This window comes from Opisthocomus hoazin, chromosome 7 (genome assembly GCF_030867145.1).
Source record: "Opisthocomus hoazin isolate bOpiHoa1 chromosome 7, bOpiHoa1.hap1, whole genome shotgun sequence".
NCBI classification, from domain to species: domain Eukaryota; kingdom Metazoa; phylum Chordata; class Aves; order Opisthocomiformes; family Opisthocomidae; genus Opisthocomus; species Opisthocomus hoazin.
In genome coordinates, this window is record NC_134420.1 from 5,697,995 (window position 1) to 5,718,517 (window position 20,523).

The following is a 20,523-nucleotide window of genomic DNA, read 5'->3' on the forward strand; positions in this document are numbered from 1 at the left end:
AAAATGCTCTGGTTGTGATTTGGTGTCTCATGGTTGTGTTTAAATATTCAATTATAGGATTCTAAGTCAGACATGAAAAGGGTTAAGGAGTTTGCAAAGTTTGTAAAGTACATTTGAGGATGAGTAAACTTCTTTCGCTGGCCATGTGTTGACCACCTTTTGTATTGTCTGTCCATTCCATCTTATTTTGCTTGGTTGGTTGGTACGAGACGATGAGCACCTGCTGTGCGGCAAAAAGCAGGTCAGGTACCAAGCAGGTAGCTGCGCTGAGATACTTTTCTTGTGTTGTGTCTCGGTGTACTCATAGCATTGCTGAGTGCACTGGCACACATAATAAAAGATAATACATGTGTATTTCCCTATAAGTTCACAAACACTAGTTAGAATGGTATGGAGTAATGGTGATAACTGATTAGTTATAGGATAGGTGGGTACTGTGGTAGAGAGAGCTCTGTATAGGCAATGATCCCTGTTTGGCTAGCTGTGAAGGAAACACTTGAACCCAGCAGAATAGTTCTCACGCACCAAACCAATGCACCCTGTAATGTAATGGTCCTTACTGAAAAGCCGAAGCCCGAATGTCCTTGTTGTTGGAAAGAGCTAGCTTATGTAGATGGAAGCTGGTGATATGTGAATGATCATTATGCTGTGTCAAGTCTCATTTTAAAGACCGTAAGTATACCTTTTTAAAAGAAAAACAAACTACTTCACTAGTCTAGAGGGAAACATAAATCATGTATTTTTATCACCTCAAAAGACCACTAGAAGATGAGCTCTAATATTTCAAATGCGACAAGCAATCTATACACATGAATCACAATTTGAGTTCCATTACAGCTGAGCTGATATATACCACTGTGTGCTGTATGGGTTTTACTCTAACAATATTAAGTAAAAACCCAAAGCTTTTTGTGATGGATACCTAACCTTTTACAAGAATTTGTAGAAATGTAGTCCAGAACAACAGCTTTAGCATTGCCCTACAGGCTTTAATAAGAAAATACTATTGCCAGTTCTGACCTCTCAATATTATTCTCTGTAAAGTAAATAGGTGTATTAGTGGAAGGCTAATACTGCAAGGGTAAAAGAAAGTGTGAAATACTGAAAGGGTTTATGGAAAATGCACCAAGAAAGATTGAGAAAAGTGTTAAATAAATGAGCAAAGTTTGAAGAGAGGGATCTTTTGTTCCTTCTGCTTCCTTTGCTAGGCCCAGCCTTTTTCTTCGTGGACTCAAGGATTTTTACAGCAACCCAGTGTCAGTTGTTCTCAATTCCCCTATTTATAGTCAAGTCATCACTTGAAGTCCGTAGTCTCCTTTTGAGAAATTCTTCCACAGCGATATTTTCACATAGGTTGTGCATTTTCTTTTTACCTCTGGCTGTTCTCATATTTTGAGATGTGGGCCTTCCTTGCAATGAATCGAAGTTCAAATTTCTTCACCTTTGAGATCTTTAATCTGCTCGCTTCCCTTTGGCGGAAGAAAGAGGAGCAGCATTGTCCAGTGAATTCGGTGAGAAAGCTGGAGACAAGAGGGGAGCACATGAGGTTAATTTTCAGGTGAATTGGTTGCTGGTTTGACATTCTTGCTTTCTTTTCAGATATCTTTTTGTTCCTTTTCCTTTTATGCTAGAAAATTATTAGATATGCAAGAACAAAACTCCTCAAAGCGATGCTCCAAAAGCCTATTAAAAAGAGGCTGCAAGCAGAACAGTGTGAACACACGTCAACACCTGAGTGTTTCCCAAGTGGCTCTAGCACTCAGTGGTGTGATAACAAGACATGTGGGAGGATTTTTCTTGGCTTTTATCTTCCATATATTGATACTCCTGACATTTTAAAATTCATTTCGTCAAGTGGCACTGCAACAGAAACAACAGAAATGCAGCAATGAGATAGTTCAAGGTGTTTGCAGTTGTGCACAAAGTCCTTTGCCTCCAGGCCATCATTTCCAATTCAGCCCAGGTTGGCAGCAGTCAGAAATCACTGCCAGCTGACAGCTGTGTGGTGGCCAACACGGAGTGATTTAGCTAGTTGTTCCTGCTGGACAGATGTCTGTAGTATAGAAAGTGTGAGTATAGCTGGCATGTGTTTCATTTTCAGAGACTGGAAAATGTGGGTGTATCTCAACGACAGCTGCTGTGGTTTAGAGAGGTTAAACAGGATACCCGAATTCAGGCAACCAAGAACTCAGTATGGGCCTAATTAAATCCCCCACCTCTTGGGCTTAAATCCTGATGTTATGGTACTAACCCCTTGTAGCATCTCCATTGTGTCTCCATAAGCACCATGTGGTGAGGGAGAAGGGAAACTCTAGCTTGGTCTTCTCCACAAGTGGCTGCGCAGAGGGATGTGGTAGGAGACCACGCTGTGGGGTGACCAACTCATCTGTACCCCACCAGCTGAGGAGGTGCTTCGGCTGTGTTGTGAATTAATACCTTTCTGGAGCGTGAGCAATCAATAACAAGGCGAAAGCAACAGGGGTGGGGGAAAATGAGTCTGATTCATCTTTCTTTGTGTGGACATATGTAACACTAGAATTAATCTTTTGAAAACCATGAATTACTTTATGTAAAATCTGTGCTACTATGCGGAAAATCTATCCTGCTGAGAAAAAAATAGAGAGAATTCTTCAGAGTAATATCCGGTTTTGTGGGGAAGCAAGGGGGAAGATTTTACAGTTTATGATACGACAGAGCTTTGGGATATTTAAACAGGCAAGTAAATGATAGGTGTGATTCGCTACTGTGAAAACAGTTTTGAATTTTGGATTTGCAGCACAGTAGAGATTGCTCAAGCAAACAGAGATATGGGGTCAAGTTGCTGCCACTCCTAAGTCATCTTTTTTTTGCCGTTGGCATGATGTAATGCGGGTGTAAAATGGGCTTGGGTGACTGGCTTAATCTTCCGCTTGTGCGGGATGTGGAAGTGGCAGTGTGTGTTTCAGGGATAGGGCCCTGTCAGAGCACTTGGGTGAATCCGGGGGCTGGAGCGCTTGCTGAGCAACTCTGCAGGTGAATCTGCTACATCGCCCTGACAAACATTGCCATGCTGTGTCTGTCCAGTGCTGCAACTGATATCATGCTGTACAGAGTTACTACGCCTTCGTGCTTCAGTTTACTGATGAGAGAGAGTTAGGATTTTCAGTGTTGCATACTTCTGATGCTGTTTTATGTGTTTGAAAAATCTGCATCAGTTTCTGTGTTTTAACATTGTCACAGTAAAAACCCCAAATGTATGTGTTATTTTTCCCCAGTTAAAAAAATGTAGGATTTCATGAAGAACAGTGGAAGGAACCCATTACTGTGATACGGGAGTTTTAGCTCTGTTTTAAGGAATACTTTTCTACTAAATTTTCCTTGTTCTTTAATGCCAGAGTTAAACTGGATTGCCTTTGGAGTTGTAAATGGAAATAACGTTCTCTTACTCTAATACTGTGTCATGTTATCCATTTCACTAAGCCTGACTGTGACTTTCCTTGGTGGTTCTTCCCTGCAGATATTGACGAGTGCGCTGCCAAGATGCATTACTGTCACGCCAATACTGTGTGCGTTAACTTGCCTGGATCCTATCGTTGTGACTGTGTCATGGGATATGTCCGTGTGGATGATTTCTCCTGTACAGGTGAGCTCTCAGGTATACAGCAATAGTAGTAGAGTACTCTGTGTTGCGTGTATTGCCGAGCTTGCGATTAGACCCTGTGCTATGCCAAATGCCACATAACAGCTGGTCCTCCACTGGCAGAAAATTTAGGCACAAGTGAGACAGGTAAATGGTGCATGAGGTACCTTTCCTATATATGGGCTCCTTGGAAGGTGGCTTGGGAAGCCCTGTGGAGCACACGCGGAGTGCCATTGTCATCCAGGACATGGTCCCTTCATGTCCCCCCTTTGGCTTTCATGAGAGGTGCGAAAGCTCAGAGGAGATCACATGTATAGGGAGAAGAAATACCATTTTATTACCTGTGTTTTGAAACTGGTCAGTGGATTAAGACATGAGAAATTATCCAGGAGGAGAAGCTTTCTGGATAGAGCTGATGCAAATATATAAAAGCAAAACTGAATAAGTGTTAAGTCTTCAAAATACATTGTTAGATGGTTTGGAAATTGTTATTATTAATGCTGAGAATTAATGTATCCAGGACTGTGACACATGTTATTAAGGAAAGAGAACAAGTGCAATAGCATTAGACAATAAATCCAGTGATTCTTTTTTAATACCTGTCAGCAAAATGAGCGCTAACAATTTTTAGCGGAAAGTAGGTAGGTCCTGTTTCCATCTAGAAGTTTTTAAGGAAACCTTCCCTGGCAATCTGTGGAAGCATGTGAGAAGCTGCTGAGATGCTCAGTCCATCTATGCCTAACTGGATAACATCTTTCAATCACAACCCTCCAGGAAGGCTGATCTCAGGATTATTTTAATGGTGCACCTGTCTGGCAAGGGAGGAAAATATCAGGCAGATTTATTGAAATGGAAATAAGTCAGCTTGACACAATACCATGTTTAGAATTGTGTTGGGTGAGCTGTTTTCTCAAGTGGAAAGATGGTACAGGAGTATTCAATACGAGAATGATTTCCATGCCGGAATAATTACATTATGATGTACATGTTTTCCTTAGGGAAGGTCATAGGAAATGTTGGCTTTCATGATGACAGCGTGTCTTGTAGCTGAGATTATGTAGTCTATAAAAACTGTAGGAAAGTTCTGCCCACCTCTTGCGAGAGGCTGATACTAAATAGCTGTCAGACAACTGATTTTTATTTTGCCCAGAGAGTCATTATCTCTGTATAATCTGTGTCTTTTGAGTAAACTGTTGAGTTTTGGTTGACCTTTTACAACCTGCTGTGTCAGAACAGTGTCAGACCTAAAATTTGGTACTAAATGCACGTACTGTGTGAGGCAACGGCCTTCACAGTGATGGGTAAAGTGGTTTTTTATAATCTGACACTTCCTTTTCTTATATGCACTACTAATTTCCTACTGTTCCTTTCCTTCCAGCAAGGCACTGTCATTAGGCATGCAAATGGTTTAGAAAGCAGGATATTTGTGGTTTACAGAAAAAGTGTGAAGTGGTAAGACAAGTTGCTTGATAGTGATGGGTGAACATTCATTTAAAGTGCATGCACACAAAAGGTCCAGAAACAGTATAAGAATGAAATAAAAGAATTAGTGAGATAACTGTTTCTTGCAGATTTATTATCTTGCTAAAATGACTTCTTTTTTGACATCACAGTTAAAAAGCGCAGAAAGTGTGTAATATAGATTAGGAGAAACTTGGTTTATTGCCTATTGTATCTGGAAATAATTGTGTGTTATAATAATAAATATATTTAAAATAAGTGTTGTACAATAGAAGCACTAATCCTGGTTTTGTATCTTGCATTATGTTTATATGGACTTTTCGTCTCATGAATCTTAAATAAATAAGAAAATAAAAAGAAATCAGGCAGCAAATACTTAACTAGTTCCCCCTAATGCTGGCACCAATATGTAGCAGGCACAAGCAAAATAGATTGTAGCTATTACTCAGTTTTTAAAATTAATTCCTCTTTATTCAAACAAATCTGAAGGCCGGAGATGGGTTGGCATTCTGATTGCAGCTGATTTTTGTGTGTGTGGATTCAGACTCTAATGGGTTCAAGGTAGGGGTTAACAACTTTCAAACATAAGCGCTTAAGGCATGTGCACAGCATTGTATGTATTTTCTATACTGTTGACCTAAAAGCAGAGTTATTCTACAGAGCAGGAGGTACCATGTTTTGAGAAGTCTGAGTCGAATACATCGAGGTACAAAGTCATTGTCAGCTGTGGAGCAGGTTCTGTGTGTCGCGGGGCAGGCTTGTGCTTGGTGGCCTTGGTGGCTGGGCCCTGTGCTCTGGTGGCTTTCAAAAGGTGAAAAGTGATATGTGGAAGCTGTAAGTCAGAAACACTTCTTTGAGCTAAATGAAATATTTCAATTTGATATTAAGGGTTCTGTCTTTATAAAAAGAAATGGAGTGAATATTGACATGCTGGGTCAATCTGAATTGGGCAAAAATGAATTCATTTGGATATTGCTGAATTTTAATTATGCAGCTTCCAGTGTGTTTTCTTATAACCCTGCATCTTTCTCGAAACTAATTTGTACGATTTTGGTGTTGATGAAACTTTTTTTCCCGAAACAATTTTTGAATAACATTTCCTATTTCTGGTCATGAGAACTGTGGAGTGGGAATTTCCTGTGGTTATCAGTAAGAAGCTACTGTGTTGGCAGCTGTGCTGCGTGCATAGAAAATGCAGTCACAGAGACAGAGTGACTTAAATGATACTCTAGATGAAGTCTACAATGGTATTAAATTCTGAACTATGAGTTAAAATTAAGTAGTGCCTATTTTAATAAACGATCAATATTCAGTCTAACACATGCAAAAGACTTGATGTGTTGAGGGTTCATCCCATGGTGTTTTGTGACAGGTTAGTCTGCCTAGCAATCACTTTAACCTACATTCACCAGGAAAGGTACGTTAGTGTTTTTCTGCTCACCTGTTCCTAGAGCTTTGAGCTCTGAATGTTAATTAAGTTGTTGAGTGAAAGACAATTTTATTAAGAAAAGTTACCCTTGACTAGGAAGCTTCTTTCAGTCTCTTTCTGTGATGCTGACAGGTTGTTTATCTGTTCTCAGGTAAATGACAGTCTTGCCCATTCTGAGAATGGCAGCAAGATTTGCTGCTCCAGATGCTCTCATTTACTGGAATCTACTGATTTAAAGCATTTTATTGACTTCTACAGGTTTCTACCCTGCTTGCTTAGTGAAAAATAAGTTCTCTTGGGTTGCTTTCTTCTAACATACCAGTCTGGGAGTTTGCTTCAGAAGTGCATTATTTGGTTTAATGTTTTTTTCCAAGCATTATAAATTACATAATAAAAATCCTGTAATTTTATTTTTGATGGGCTGCATCTGTTCTCTGGTATAATTTTGGAAATGCATGTATATGTCTGATTTTCTGTAGTTAGAAATGACAGTATATAGTTTCTGTGTCCCACCGCCGTTCAATCAAGTAAACAAATGCTGTTTCATCTTAATAGACTATAGGTTATCTGTAATAATGATTCTTATATGAAGAGGGAACAGCGTAGATGGGTCTCATCTGTTTTTTGCATAGTACTGGCATTTTCTATGAAGACCATCGTGATAATCACGATAAAGATTCCTGGCTTTTAACATCTGTGATAACCATTTTAAAAAAATATACTCTCATTTTGCAATGGTTTCCTTGGGGCTGCATGAGACACTGAAAAGTTCCTAAAATCCTGCAGTCATTTGAAGAATAAGTTGTTTTTGTCTCATTTTGTGTAGTTACTATTGGCTTGGATGCTCTGTTTTGGGGTTTTATTTTTTTTTATTTCCTACAATTATTCACTAATTATGCACTAAAGTTTAAAAAAGGCATTTACAAATGAGAGTGCCAGGAGATGTTTATTCATCTATTTGCACGTATTACTGGTGGTCCTTTTGCAAAAGGAAGAAACTTCCTTTGGACTTGAGAATGACTCGGCCCATTTGGCCCTGGGGACATCAACTGAAGAAACAGCATGGAAAGTTATCTGGCCACCCAGCATATGCCAGCAGCATGTTCTGCCAAACTGTGGTGTGACCTACATGCCAGCATCCTCCTCTTTATGCACCGAGCTATGCTGACAGATGTTTTTCTTCCGTGAAAGGAATCCACTTCCAGATTTTGCTGTGGAGTTGTGCAGTTCTGCGTGGTGGTTGAATACTGGACTGTGCTTTTAAACCTTTTTTAGTCCTCATTTTATGTGCTGCTGTTCACAGAACTTTTCACCTTTGGCTTCTCTAAGCAAGGGGTCACTAAAATAATTATATGTTACTTGTAAAAAGCAAGCCCTTATCTACTGCAGAAACAGGAATTATTTTCAAAATACATCATTCAGTATTTTAATTCTGTGGAAAAACTGATATTATATAGAAAGACATTATTTAGAAGAAGTCTTAGAACTGAAATATTAGTCAGTAGTTTATGTGCTAATTTGAATTTACAATATAGGTAGAGAAGAGAAAATAAGACAACTTGATGATTTTGACAGGTTATCCTACAAGTCCTCCCTTCATTTCTATCCTGTCTGGTTTCTGGAGTAGCATTCAGTTTTGAATCTAATGCACCTTTCAGAAGAAGCCCTTCTGCCGCATGTTATTGGAAAAGTTGTACCTAAAGCATAGAAAAGCATAGAGTTCTGAGAAATCTCAATTTCAAGGGAAATAAACAGCAGCCCCCTTCTCCTGCTCTTCCCTTCTTCCCCTCCCTTATGTGTGAAAGGCAACTCAACTGCAGCAATTTCCTGCTATGATTAGAACAAACATTGCTCAAATTGTTTGCTATTGCGAAAATTGATGCCTTTAGATTTTTGTTGCTGGAGTTACCTGTCAGGTTCAAGGTGGTGTCGCTGACCCCGTAATAATACTAATAATGCGGCAAGTTTCGCAAGCGTGAAGTGGCAATCTCAAAAGGCACGTTACTGGCCTCTCATCCAGAACCGCTGTATATGCTTGAAAAAGACCTGAATAGAAGCTTTTAGGCAGCCAATTGATAATACAGTCACATTTTTGAAAGACAGTGCTGTTTCTGCAATCTAATCTGCTGACCCTCTTTTCCCCCATTTCCTTCTCGGTGAACTAAATCAGTGTTCAAGAAAGAGATGTTAATATTTTTCGGTGTGGCACATGAACTTTTGAGGTACTCCGCAGGGTCTTGGATGTTCACAGAGGTCAGTAAACAAATGTTACCACTGTTGACATGATGGCCCGGGGGTGGTGAACTGATAGACATCTGTGTTAGCTGAAAACCCCAGTCTGGGTCAGCAGGCAGTGAAGGAAGGTGTGTGGAGGAATAGTTTTCAGGTATGTTTTGGTGAAGACCCCTCTTCAGATCTTGCTGTTCTGAAGGAAGTCATTAGTAAGTATCTTGCCTAGTGCTACAAGATTTTTAAAGAAACACTATGAAAATAATAATTGGGTTGGGGGTCACAGTTATGTATCACCATTTATAGATTAGGTAGCAGTTGTTCATTGCAATGGGTGCAGATCTGGACCCTACTGATTTTACTTGGTGCTAATACATCTATACTTGGCACTATACACTGCTCTGCAGCATTCCCTGCTTCGGAGTCCGCTCCGTCCTCTACACACTGAGAACAGCCCATTGTCCTTCTACGAGCTGCAGCTTCATTTGTGTGCTTGTCTTCTCGCTGCACTGTATCTTCAGGGCAACAGTCAGGCATTTCCACATGCACCTGGAAATTGGTCTGAAGTCAACCTGAAGGGATGACGCTATGATTATGTTAACTCAGCAGGCACAAAACACTCTTATGCTGGTCTCTCTTTTCCCGAGGTCCTTGTGTGTCGGGTGCTAAAAGGCAGGACAGGACTTAGCTCCTAGTCTTAAGCAATACTCTCTTGTTTCAACTGCAGCCAATAGCATCCCTGTTCCCAGAAGTGTGAAGGGAAATGTAGTTTAGTTCCAGGTGCCCTGAAATGTGGACTTGTTTGTTTCAAGTCCTTTGGTGGGCTGTTGGCGAAGTTCAGCAGCAGCTAAGCCATGCACCGGTGGGTATTGCCTGCATCAGAGAGCATTTCTTTGCTCTGCAGGGCGAGTCAACAGAAGTCTAGAAGAGTAGTGAGTCAATCCTGCAAAACAAAAAAGCAGTAATTCCACATCAAATGACTGAGGTACTCACACGGGTCTTGACTTAAACTCATTAATTAAATACAAAGCTTTCAGTCTTTTCATTTTGGCTTTAGATGAGCCTCATAGAGAGACAACTGGTGCACTCCTGCCATAGGGAGGCTCTGTTTATAATCGTACTACAAAGAATGATTTGTTGATATTGTCAGAGAATACTGTACTCACATGGGTCACGTAGCTTCTCAACACATCCCTAGAAGGCTGATAAGTATTTAGTCGCTATTTTGAAGAAGGGGAAGCCAAGGCAAAGAGAAGCAGAGCATCTTGCTGAAGTTCATGCTGGGACAGTGGCAGCATTGGAGAGTCTAGTAAACAAGAGTCAGAAAAATTGGAGGTAGGAAAACCACAGACAAATACCAACAGATATTCAGTGAACAGTGAGGTCTGTTCTTATAGGTATCGATATTTTCACCAGAAACAATAGCATTTCACTGAAGCGCAGTGTGCGTGGGCCCTCAGTAACCACGTGATCCCCATATTATAAATCTTCTCCTTCCTCTTTCCATGCAGTTTTGTAACATCTTTTGTTACTTTGGAGTTGAATTATTCCCCAGTCCTCTTATTTTAAATGCCGTGTTACACTCTTTTGTTCCCAACTTCACCTTCATTTGCTGGATTTAACTACAACATTTTTTACATTCCTTCCTTTAAAAAAATGCTGTTGGGGAAGCTGCATATTGTTTGCTCCTAAGTGCTTTCAATCTTAGGAAAAAATGTACTAAAAATGTAATATTTATAGTGATTTAAATTCCTCACTGGTAAATAGTTTAATTAAACATCTTTGTGCTTCCCTGTGCTCTAGGCATGGAAGTGTTGCTAATTTGTCCAGAGTAGTTGGTAATCCTTTGAAGTCCTTTTGACACATTGCTTTTCTGTAACTTTATTAATACTAAAATTAATTAAACAGCTGACCACAAATCATGCTGATAGTTGTATTTCTTTGGTTAGGCATAATTAGCATTTTTACATGATTTCTTAGCTGCAGCCTTTCGTGTTGGTATATATTCTTCCAAAAAAATGTAGTATTTCAGATTGTTCTGCATATGCATGAAATTAAGCATTAAGCTCATGCTTAAATATATTGATTTAATGCTCATTCAAGGCCCATGAAAGAGGCTGTCATCTAAAGATGAAGCAAGGGGCAATCCTTTCCATGTCACCTGGTCAGCATTTGTCCTGAGCTCTCTTATGGCAGCATTTCTCCATGATATAATAGGACTAAATCCATTTCTGTGGTCCGTGAATTCTTGATGTCTTTCCCAAGGCTAGGAATTACTACAGGCAGTCCATGAGGTGAGAGATGAAATGAGAGCCACCAGACTGATTTCATAGTGGGAACACACCATCTTGAAAACATGCAGCGGCTGTGGGATCGATGTCAGTGGCTAGAAGCAAAAAGCTCTCATGCTTTAGCTGTCTGATTCCACAGTAAATGTTTAAAACCTTCAGGAGTGTAACTTGCTTTTGGGAAAGAGTTTATTCAGTCAAGTTCTGATCTTTTTGATGCGCTAACAGTCAGGGTTTGTCATCTTCTCTGTCCAAACAAGCAAAAAATGCCCCCATGCTTTATTCTGTTTCTAGAAACTATTTGTAACAAACTCTTTGTTCTTCAGACACAGAATGGAACTCTCCTGCTACATCATGCAATTAACTGAATCATAGGGCTGGGCATGTGGTTCACCACTCCTCCTCAAGGCAGAATCCATGGACCCTGAAACATCCTTTGGCTTACCTGTTCTTGAAAAAAACTAAACAACTTCAGTGAGGGAAATTTCTGAATACCCTTTTTGTCTGTGTCCCCCCCCCAGTACTTACTCTGCCATTTAGAAAGGTTTGCTTAATGGCTACCTTAAATCTCTCTTGCCACGATTTGAGTCTATCACCTCTTGTCCTGTTCTCAGTGAACACAGAGAATGCTTTGACCTTTCTATTTGCAGTCCTTCTTAGTATTTAAAATCTCTTAGCGTGAATATGCTTTATTCTTCAAATCTGTAACCTAAAGGACTATGTTTTAGGTTTATGGCTGAAGAGTACAAAAATATTCTAAGGAGGTTTTCGTCCAAACTTGATGTTTTCCCTTCAGAAAATTCTGGGCCTGTGCCCCCAAACTTTTGTTGTCTCACAGAAGTTTTTTTGCAGTCAGTTGCAAGATTGTTGGTGTGTCATGGAGGATGCTCAAAAGCACGATCCCAGATAAGAGGTGCAGTGTGCATGGGGTCAGCAAGTCAGACAGAGGTGGCCTACACCTCCCATATTGATTCTCAGAGTCCTGGGTTGTGTTAATGTCTGCTGCCAAAGGCTGGTTAGCCAGGCACAACGCTGCCCATGTTCTCGATTTTACCCTGCTGTATCCTCTTTTGCTGTCCAAACACATTGTTCAGTTAGACAAAGAAATGTCAGGTGGATGACTAATGGCCAGATACAGACTCTCTATAGCGTTCGCTTTTGGTGCTTGAGTGGGTTATGTGGCGTGTCTTGATTTCAGTAATAATGAGCACATTATTTTCAGTTAGAAAACATTAGGAAAAAAGGCTCAAATGCTCCTCCAGTATGCATATGTGTATCTTGCAGTGTGTAGTATCTGGATTCTGCTGTGACCAAAATCCATACAGCGTACGGCACATACATATGCATTTCTCCCAAAGAAATCCCGCAGAGGAGGACGAGGAGCCCGTTCACATGAGAACATGGGAGTGCCAGATCCCTACCACTTCGATTTAAGGGTTGGTGGAAATGATCAGGGATGCAATCACTGGATCTCTAGAAAGGCCAGGAACTTGTGGTATAGTAACTTGGATTTGACAAGGGTGTAACTTGGGGATTTCCTCCTGAAAGGCAGTGTGTCCTGGTGGATGCGACTAGTCTGCCAAGGAACAACTGGCGGATCTGTGACACTTGCAGCATTTGGCTGCTCTGCTGTTGTCTCTTTGTGTTTGCTGCTTGGATTTAAGATTTCCCAAGGAAGGCCTTTATTTCTGAAACAAAGCAATTATATAAAGCTTGTTAACAAAAAATTTTCCAGAAAGTTCATGGTGCTTCTGTCTGATGGGCTTTTCTGACAGTGAGAAATATATATGACAAAGGGTTTTGCAGGCCTTGATTTTTCCTTTTTTAATCTAAAGGTGTATTTTATGCACACCGAAATAATATATTAAAATTTCTTACTGTGCTATGATCTCATTTTTATACCTGTGCTGAATATTTCATAGAAGTGTGAATATTGATTGGGAAAAAGCTAATATTTTATTTACAACTATTGATTCTTGAGTATCAATTGCTGTATACAAGTGATCAAAGAATCACCTTCTGAGCAATCTTTGATAGCGAAAAGACCTTAGGACCCTGGTTCAATGATGGGCATCTGTTATTTGTTTGAAGTGGATGGGGTTTTCTCTAAGCCCTGTTTGGACATGTGTTGTAGATCGTGCAACGCTTGCATTGCTGGTTCTGCAGCTTCCCAGGTAACTTTAAAAATGTTGTGTTCAGCAGAAATGTGTGCGCTAGCGGGTCGGGGACGGGGCAGAGTTTCTGTTGCTCTCAAGGGGTGCATTGCGGTTTGCCCTTTTGGGTGGTCTCATTCTGGTTGTGGAAGACCTTTATGTTCAGGCTATGAACAAGAGTATAAAGAGATCTCGTGGGTGATATTTGCAGGTGAACGCTAGTATGTCTGATAACCTAGCTATCCTAAATTTATTTCTGGATTTGTAAACATCAATGAATAACCATAAATCTGGTAGTGTTGCCTTTCTGAAATGTTTTTAGAAATAATTTTAAAGGGTGTAGAAGAGCTGCCGCTGGCAAGCAGACTTGCTCGGTCCTTAAGAAATACAGCCTTTGGGAATAACGCAGGGAGGGGGAGAAAGAGAGGTGCTTTGATCTATCGCTTTGTAGTTAATATTTTTATGCTTTCTACTGTAAGCTTTTTGCCTCCTAGTATGAAACTTCCTATTTAGTTACATGATTGCATGCAATAATTGCTCAAACTGGGGATTTTTCTGACTCTCCCAGAAATAACTCCTATTCTTCATTGTCAGAGAAGTGGAACAGAGCTAGACAAATGAACGACCTAGTCTTGCTAATCGTGCTCCCATTAGAATAATCTATTGCCATTGTTATGTGCTTAGATTTTTTTGCTTTTCAGAGTTTACAAATAAAGGTTTTTTTTTAGAAAATGCAGTTCGTGCTGCTAGACTGAGATAATGACGTATTTTGGAGAAAGCTTTCCTGTTATGACAGATGATAGCAGAAGGGGCCAGAAAACAGCGCTGCCGAGAAAAGGCCATGGAGAGACAGCGTAATGACCTGTAAGGGTAAAATATTTTTTTCCTATTTACATTTGCTGAAGAAAAGTTTCCATGTTTTCAGGATCCTAGGGAGTTGGTTTAGTCTGCTTTGTGCTTCTCAGAATGGAGGGTTCCGTTTCACAAAACTTAATGTATGTAAGTTTTCGTAATGCTGAGCTCTCTACCAGCATTTGTCCTTTATGCTAGTTTTTTGCTTGCTTGTTTATTGTTCGTTTTTTTGCTTTCAATATAGCACAAATGTTGAAAGTAGTATTTTGTGGAATATCTGACATGGCAAATTCTTCTTCAAATGGTTAATTAAGAATGTGTATATTTAGGCACACATGCAGTCCACAAAGGGGTAAAGGAACCCTCTGATCTTTGGAGCCTTGCTTTCAGGTAGATTCCTTGGTATCTATCCAATTCTGAAGTGCATCCCGTATTTTACTTAGGTCATAAATGTGGCTTTGCAGTAAAGCAAAGACATTCCACATGTAATCACATTCCCCAACAACATAAAACAATACTGTCTTTTTTGCACGTGTGAGTAGTGACTGCTCAGTACAAAGTTATCTAAATGCTCTGTCCTTTTACTGCACTCTTTACATACTTTTAAGAATTCCACAAACTCTACAATACATTATGCAAAATCATCAATTGTAAGTGATTTATGAATAGAAAAGGTAAGTAGTTATCTTGCTTGGTTTTGTAGTGTCTGGTTGCACTTCATAATAGAATGGGGAAAAGCAAAAAGGTAGATTCCATCTAATCTTGCTCTACTGTTGGACATCCTTCTCTTCTGTGTAGGTCCCTTCTCTCCTTGCCCTCACTGCATCATCAGTACTCTTTCACCTTTGGGAAAAAGAGCTTGCCCATGTAGAGTACTGCAATGGAAGTGTCTTGCAGGCTTCCTGTGGCCTAATGGAGCAGGCAACTGGATGCTGGCTGGCGCCCGTGCATGAACCCCACGCTGAGGGCTCATGGGATATGGCAGATCTTCAGCAACAGTGCAGGGAACTTCATGTTTCTGAGATTGTGATGAAATCCCAGAGACAAATCACATTTATGATCTGAGCTTGAACTGGGACGTGCCTTTTGAAGAACATGGCACTGTGGTGTGGGTGTCAGTAGGCTCATCGTCTTTCGTTACTGGCATGGCCCCATCCAGCTTGGGGGTTAATCCTTTCTCTCTAGGAACAAAGGTAGCTAAATACATTAAAAGCATATTCAGTTCCCTGTTTCTCTGCCTGGCATGCTAAAATCACTCACTACAATCTTTTGATCACTTCACACTTAGGAAACTAGGTTAATTCTACTCATCAGTGAAGATTCAAAATCCACAGTCCAAGTGACTCTTCTCTGCCAAGATCTGGTCTATCTAACTGCTGCAGGCTCATGGAAGATGTGTATGGCATTAGATAATGTAGGTTCTGTTGCATATTTTATTGTTGCTGTGGTTCAAATTGAACCACTGAGTGGGATTATCAAAAGAAAGAACAGATGAAAATTATAAAAAATTACAGATGAAAATTATAAAAAAAAAGTTAAAATTCCTAGCTGATGTGAAATGTACGACAAGAACAGAAATGGCACATCTTACAGAATTGTTTGCTTAGGGCACCAGGCGGAGTGAAACACATAAACACACACGCTGTCTTTCGTGGTTGATGCTTCCAGAAGAAACAGAAAGGGCTGTTTTTAAGGGCAACAGAGCAGCCTTGTTCCATCTGGATCGCTGAAACTTATGACCAGTTTTGAGTGACTGAGTATCCGCAGCTGAGCATTATTTATGATACTTGTAAAGACACCAAGAGTTGTCCTTACTGCACAGAAACTGAAGCAATTGTATAAAAAGTCAGCTGGAAAGACTTAATCCAAGGCATTAAGGGAATTTGAAATGTAACTTTTTTAAAAGGAACTTTGGAAACAAAACGCTATAATGAGATTGGAGAATTTAGCAGCCCTTTAGTATTCTGACATGTAATATATGCAGGCCTCTTTCAATGATCCAGCCTTTTGCATATGTTTTATCAATAAATAGTCATGTCACCATTTTTGACTTGGACCAAACTCAGTTGCAAAAATTAGCAGGGAGGATTTGGCGTCTTTTTTGCTTACGTGTGGCTACATATGAAAAAGTTACATGGCTAAATAGTCAGGTAACAGTCAACACTGAGGTTGCTAAAACTGAGATTACCTACAAATCTCCAGACTCCAGAGGCTGGGTTTATAGGTGGTAGAAATCAAACTATATAAGCTTATTTAGGTCTACTGCCAAACTGGATTCTGAAGTCTTTTTAGTTGCTGCAGCTTTTGATTTGTTGCTTGGAGATAGTTAATTTATTAAAAATCATCTGTGCCATTAGACTGCCTGTCAGGATCCATAAATTGGATCAGGGACCAAGAGCCGTTATTACCCTATGTGGATTTTGTTTTTGCACTGCAGAAAAGAGGCTTATTAATTCACTGATAAAATTAATTCGTGGTTCTTTTGAAATACAAAGGCCTTATATGATATTTTTTCTGAAGTCTGTAAAGATGATTTTCTTATGTTATTTGAATGGGTTAAATGCCTTAATAGTCCAAATTTCTGTTCCGATGGAAAGCTTAGTGTTCTTAGCACAGTTAACTTGAGAAGTTGCGTTCAAAACAGATTAGGAAAATGCAGAGAACTATAGAAACTAATGCTGCATTAAGGTTAAGTGCTTATTGTGCTTGGTGTATGAATACGTTCAGACAGCTCTTGAAGGACATAACAGATCAATTTTCAATTGTGCTGTCTGTTGTCCCAGTTACATAGGTTTTCCGGCAGCAGAGGGTTTAAGGATAAACCATTACCAAAACGAAAAGCTGTTATTCCTGCTTTATTAGCATCGTGCAAAACTCTTAACAGTTCACAATTTGTATACTAAACAAATAAAGTCAATATGCAAATATGCCTTACAGAAAGTGGAGATAACACTTAAGAACTGCTCGAGTTATTGGAAAGATTTTGTGAGGTGCCGAGCTGCTGGTTGCTACTGGATGCTACTGCAGGCAGGTGTTGGCTTTCCAATCAAAAGTAAAATTTGTCAGGCTGGATCTGAGCCTGCAAAGTATTAAGCATTTGCTGCAAAATTTTAGGTTCCTTCCCTTTGTAAACGTTAATGTGGGTAGTGAGTTGTCAGCAAATTTCTGGAAGGTCTCCTTACTATGTATGTTTGGGACTTTGGTGAACCACTCTGTCTCTCCTTTCTATGTGCTACCTGGGAACAGAAATTAAGCTAGTGTAGGTAGTGACTGAGGGCATTAACTCTGTAAGGAGCTGGACCTCAGGCTATTATTATTTTAGTCTTTTTAATATCTCAGACTTTTTTTTTTTCTCTAAACAGATATGAGTGCAAGCTACTTTCTGAACAGAGGTTACTTAGAGGAAAAAAAAGGGCCACATCTCTCTTATGATGTTAAAAAAAATTGAATTGCTAGCATGGAGGACTTTTTCGAATGATTTCTTTAATGAATCCTGCTTGTGTTTCTCCTTGTTGACAGCTCTACGACCACAGTAATTCTGTGCAGAGAAAGGTCTGATGACCTTATCTTTTATTTTATATCTTCTGAAAATAGCACTTTGGGTGGTCGTCTCAGAAATTTTTTTTTATATTACTCCATTAAGTCTTAGGAATACAAAGACGGAGTCCCTTTTTTAACCTATGAAATTTACACAGGTGGTGTTACCTTATTTCTATTAATTATTAGTATTGTTATTTCCTAATATTAAATGTGCATTTTTACAGAAATCAGATTTGCCATATAAGCAGTGGTGGTCTGAAGATCCTGTGATAGTTTTTTCACTATCTGATTATTCACAATTCAATATGATGTTACCTTTGAGAAGCAAACATTGTAAAGATAAGACATGGTAAGTACTACAGGAAGACTAAACCCAAACTACTGTCCACTTGCTATGGCACAGGGTAGCCTGAAAATGACAGAGAAGTACTGAATTAGTCCAGCACCCTGCACAGGCAAACTTACATTGCTTCTCAAAACTTTTGTGTAAGCTCTTTAAGACCAGCGTTGCAGAAACTAAAATTAAAAGTCCTCTCCACTGTTACAAAAGATTTAATAATTTCTGCCCAATTGCGTGCTTTGCCTAAAATGAAAGATGATAATTTTTGTTCATTAAGTATGTTAAATCTTTATATAGTGCAACTGAACACATCAGGCTTTTCTAATGCAAAGCAATTGGAAAATTCCTTTCACTCAATGCCTCCTGATAAAGCAAAATGCAAATCTAATCTTTGAAGTGCATGCTATGCTTTTGCCTTCAATTATGTTTGTATTTGCAGGATTCATAGGTAGCCACACCTCCTGCCATTTCCATGTTAGCTAGGAATCAGCAGGAAGAAGAGTATGGAGTGCACATTCAGAGTTTCCTCTCGTGGAACACTTGCCTGAATTAATTTCAGTAGTCTTACACTGCCACACGAAGTGGCTCAGCTAGCCTCAGATGGAGGCGAGAAGGCCAAGTTCCCCCTCTGCCTCCTTCCCACAACCAAACCGAGTGTAAACTTGGTCTTCTGTCAACTGAGCTCATGAAGAACAGAGAATTGAAGTGGTGCAAGCTGAAAGGCCCAGTGTTGTATACAATAATTGCGGATACCCTCCTACCCGAGATCGCTTCAGATAGCAGTCTAAAGTCCATGATTGTTTCTTTTTTTCAGATAAAACTAATTGCCTTTGTATTAGAACCTGGCATCTTGACCTGCAGTTGACCTAGTATTTATTCTCTGACAGCAGAGTTGGTTGCTTCAGAGAAAACATAGGCCTCCCTGCAACTATAATACGTCATAGAAGGACTCTCTCTCTTTGGTTCCAACTAATGATCATTTTATGCCTTGAACCATAATGATCAGTAGTTTCATAATTAAATCCTAGCTAGCGAAACTATTCATGTTATTCGTGTACATTAAAGGGCTACTATTTTGAATATTATTGGACTTTAACTCAGTACCGCCTAAAGTCTTTTATCAATTAAACCTGTTCTGTAAAATGACTGTTTCTGTCTGTCCACCCTGATTTTTTCCCCTTTAATTTCATCGAGCAAGAGAGCCTTTTTTATTAATATTGAGTAAAAGAGTTTTCTACATTCGGTTGCTCATTTAACATACCTTTGTCATAGCTGCTGTTCATTTTCTCATAAGTACTGAGTAATCATAATCTTTTAAATCTTTTTAGTCATTTCTTTAAAGAAAACAAATGGGACCTTCCAAGGAAGAAAGTTAAGTAGATACATGAATATTATAGTGATCTTGGAAAAATAATCATTTTTATCACTTTCATGCTCCAAGCAGAGGAGGATAATTGCAGCTATCTGTTTAAATCCTTCAAATGCTATTTGTTGGTGTAATTTCAATTGGCCACAATACGTTATTTTCAATGTCCTTGCATTTTAAGCTCTAATATAAAAATGTGATTACTTAACAGATGATAAAAGTAAAATTGTGTCTGAAAAAGCAGTGAGGTGGTTATGAAATATCTAATCTAATTAGATTAGGTGAACTTGATGTGACTTAAACCAATCTGTTAGAAGCAACAGTCAAAGGAGAATAACAGCCAGAGAGTATTTAACAATAACAATGATAATTACAGTCCTAAGATATTTCCATTTGAATTTTTCAAGATCCTTCAGAACAGGAATGCATGGAGCATCTTAGTATTTCTGTGAATGAATTACCTTAGCTTTACAGTGAAGCACAGATTACACACAAAATCCTGTTGCAGGGGTTTTTTGCTCCTGTAAATTTCTCTAAAGTTCTCTTTTATTATTTTCTGTCTGTAGCCATTCAAATGATAACCTTTAAACTGCCGATAAACGCAGTGGGAGGGCAGGAAAGTTTAGCCTTAGTGAAAGATCAGTTTCAGACATTGTGTAATGATGATGCGTACATTTTTTTTTCTGTACTTTCTTGACATTTGTGAATTGCTGCAGACAACGATGCTCCTGATTCTGGTCTGCTTTTTAAATGCTGTCTTATCTTTCTTTTATAACTGGAAAGAATATGCAAAACTTTGTAGGAATTACAGTTGTTCTTGTAGAGACACTTTCTAGCATTTTTTATGTTTTCAGTTAGCATATGCAGTATACACTTTTGCTTTACAGAAAATACTGCTAAATATTCTCTTCTAGTTCATCTCAGTTCATTTGCATTTGAGCTTATTCTTTCTGAACCTTGAGATTACCTCTTTTTTTTATTAGTACTGAGTTACATTTGTTAGTCATTAGCTTGTTGTTTTATTTTTTTTTTTTTTAGAGCGAATCTAAACCTATTTGCATTCTATTATATTATGTTCCATGGCTTTGTCCTCCTGTATCTTTTCTTACTGGCAAATGGAACTAATTTGTGTCTTTACTCCCATGCTCCCTCCTCTTTTGCTATACAGCTGATAGAAATCTGAGTTATGAGGTTTCCTCCTTTGTACATGGGATTCAGGAGGACCCTGGTTTCAGGTTTTTTTTTC

The 20,523-nt window shown here is 39.2% G+C and overlaps 1 protein-coding gene across 3 annotated transcripts in view; it reads left to right on the forward strand.

Annotated features, from left to right (window-relative positions):
- The window catches only part of NELL1 (neural EGFL like 1), a 302,534-nt gene that overhangs the window by 144,789 nt on the left and 137,222 nt on the right, over nt 1-20,523 (forward strand). For all 3 annotated transcript variants that reach the window (XM_075426698.1, XM_075426696.1, XM_075426697.1), the window contains exon 13: nt 3,497-3,622. In XM_075426698.1, the coding sequence (XP_075282813.1) occupies nt 3,497-3,622 (126 nt within the window). The remainder of the gene's footprint in view (nt 1-3,496; nt 3,623-20,523) is intronic.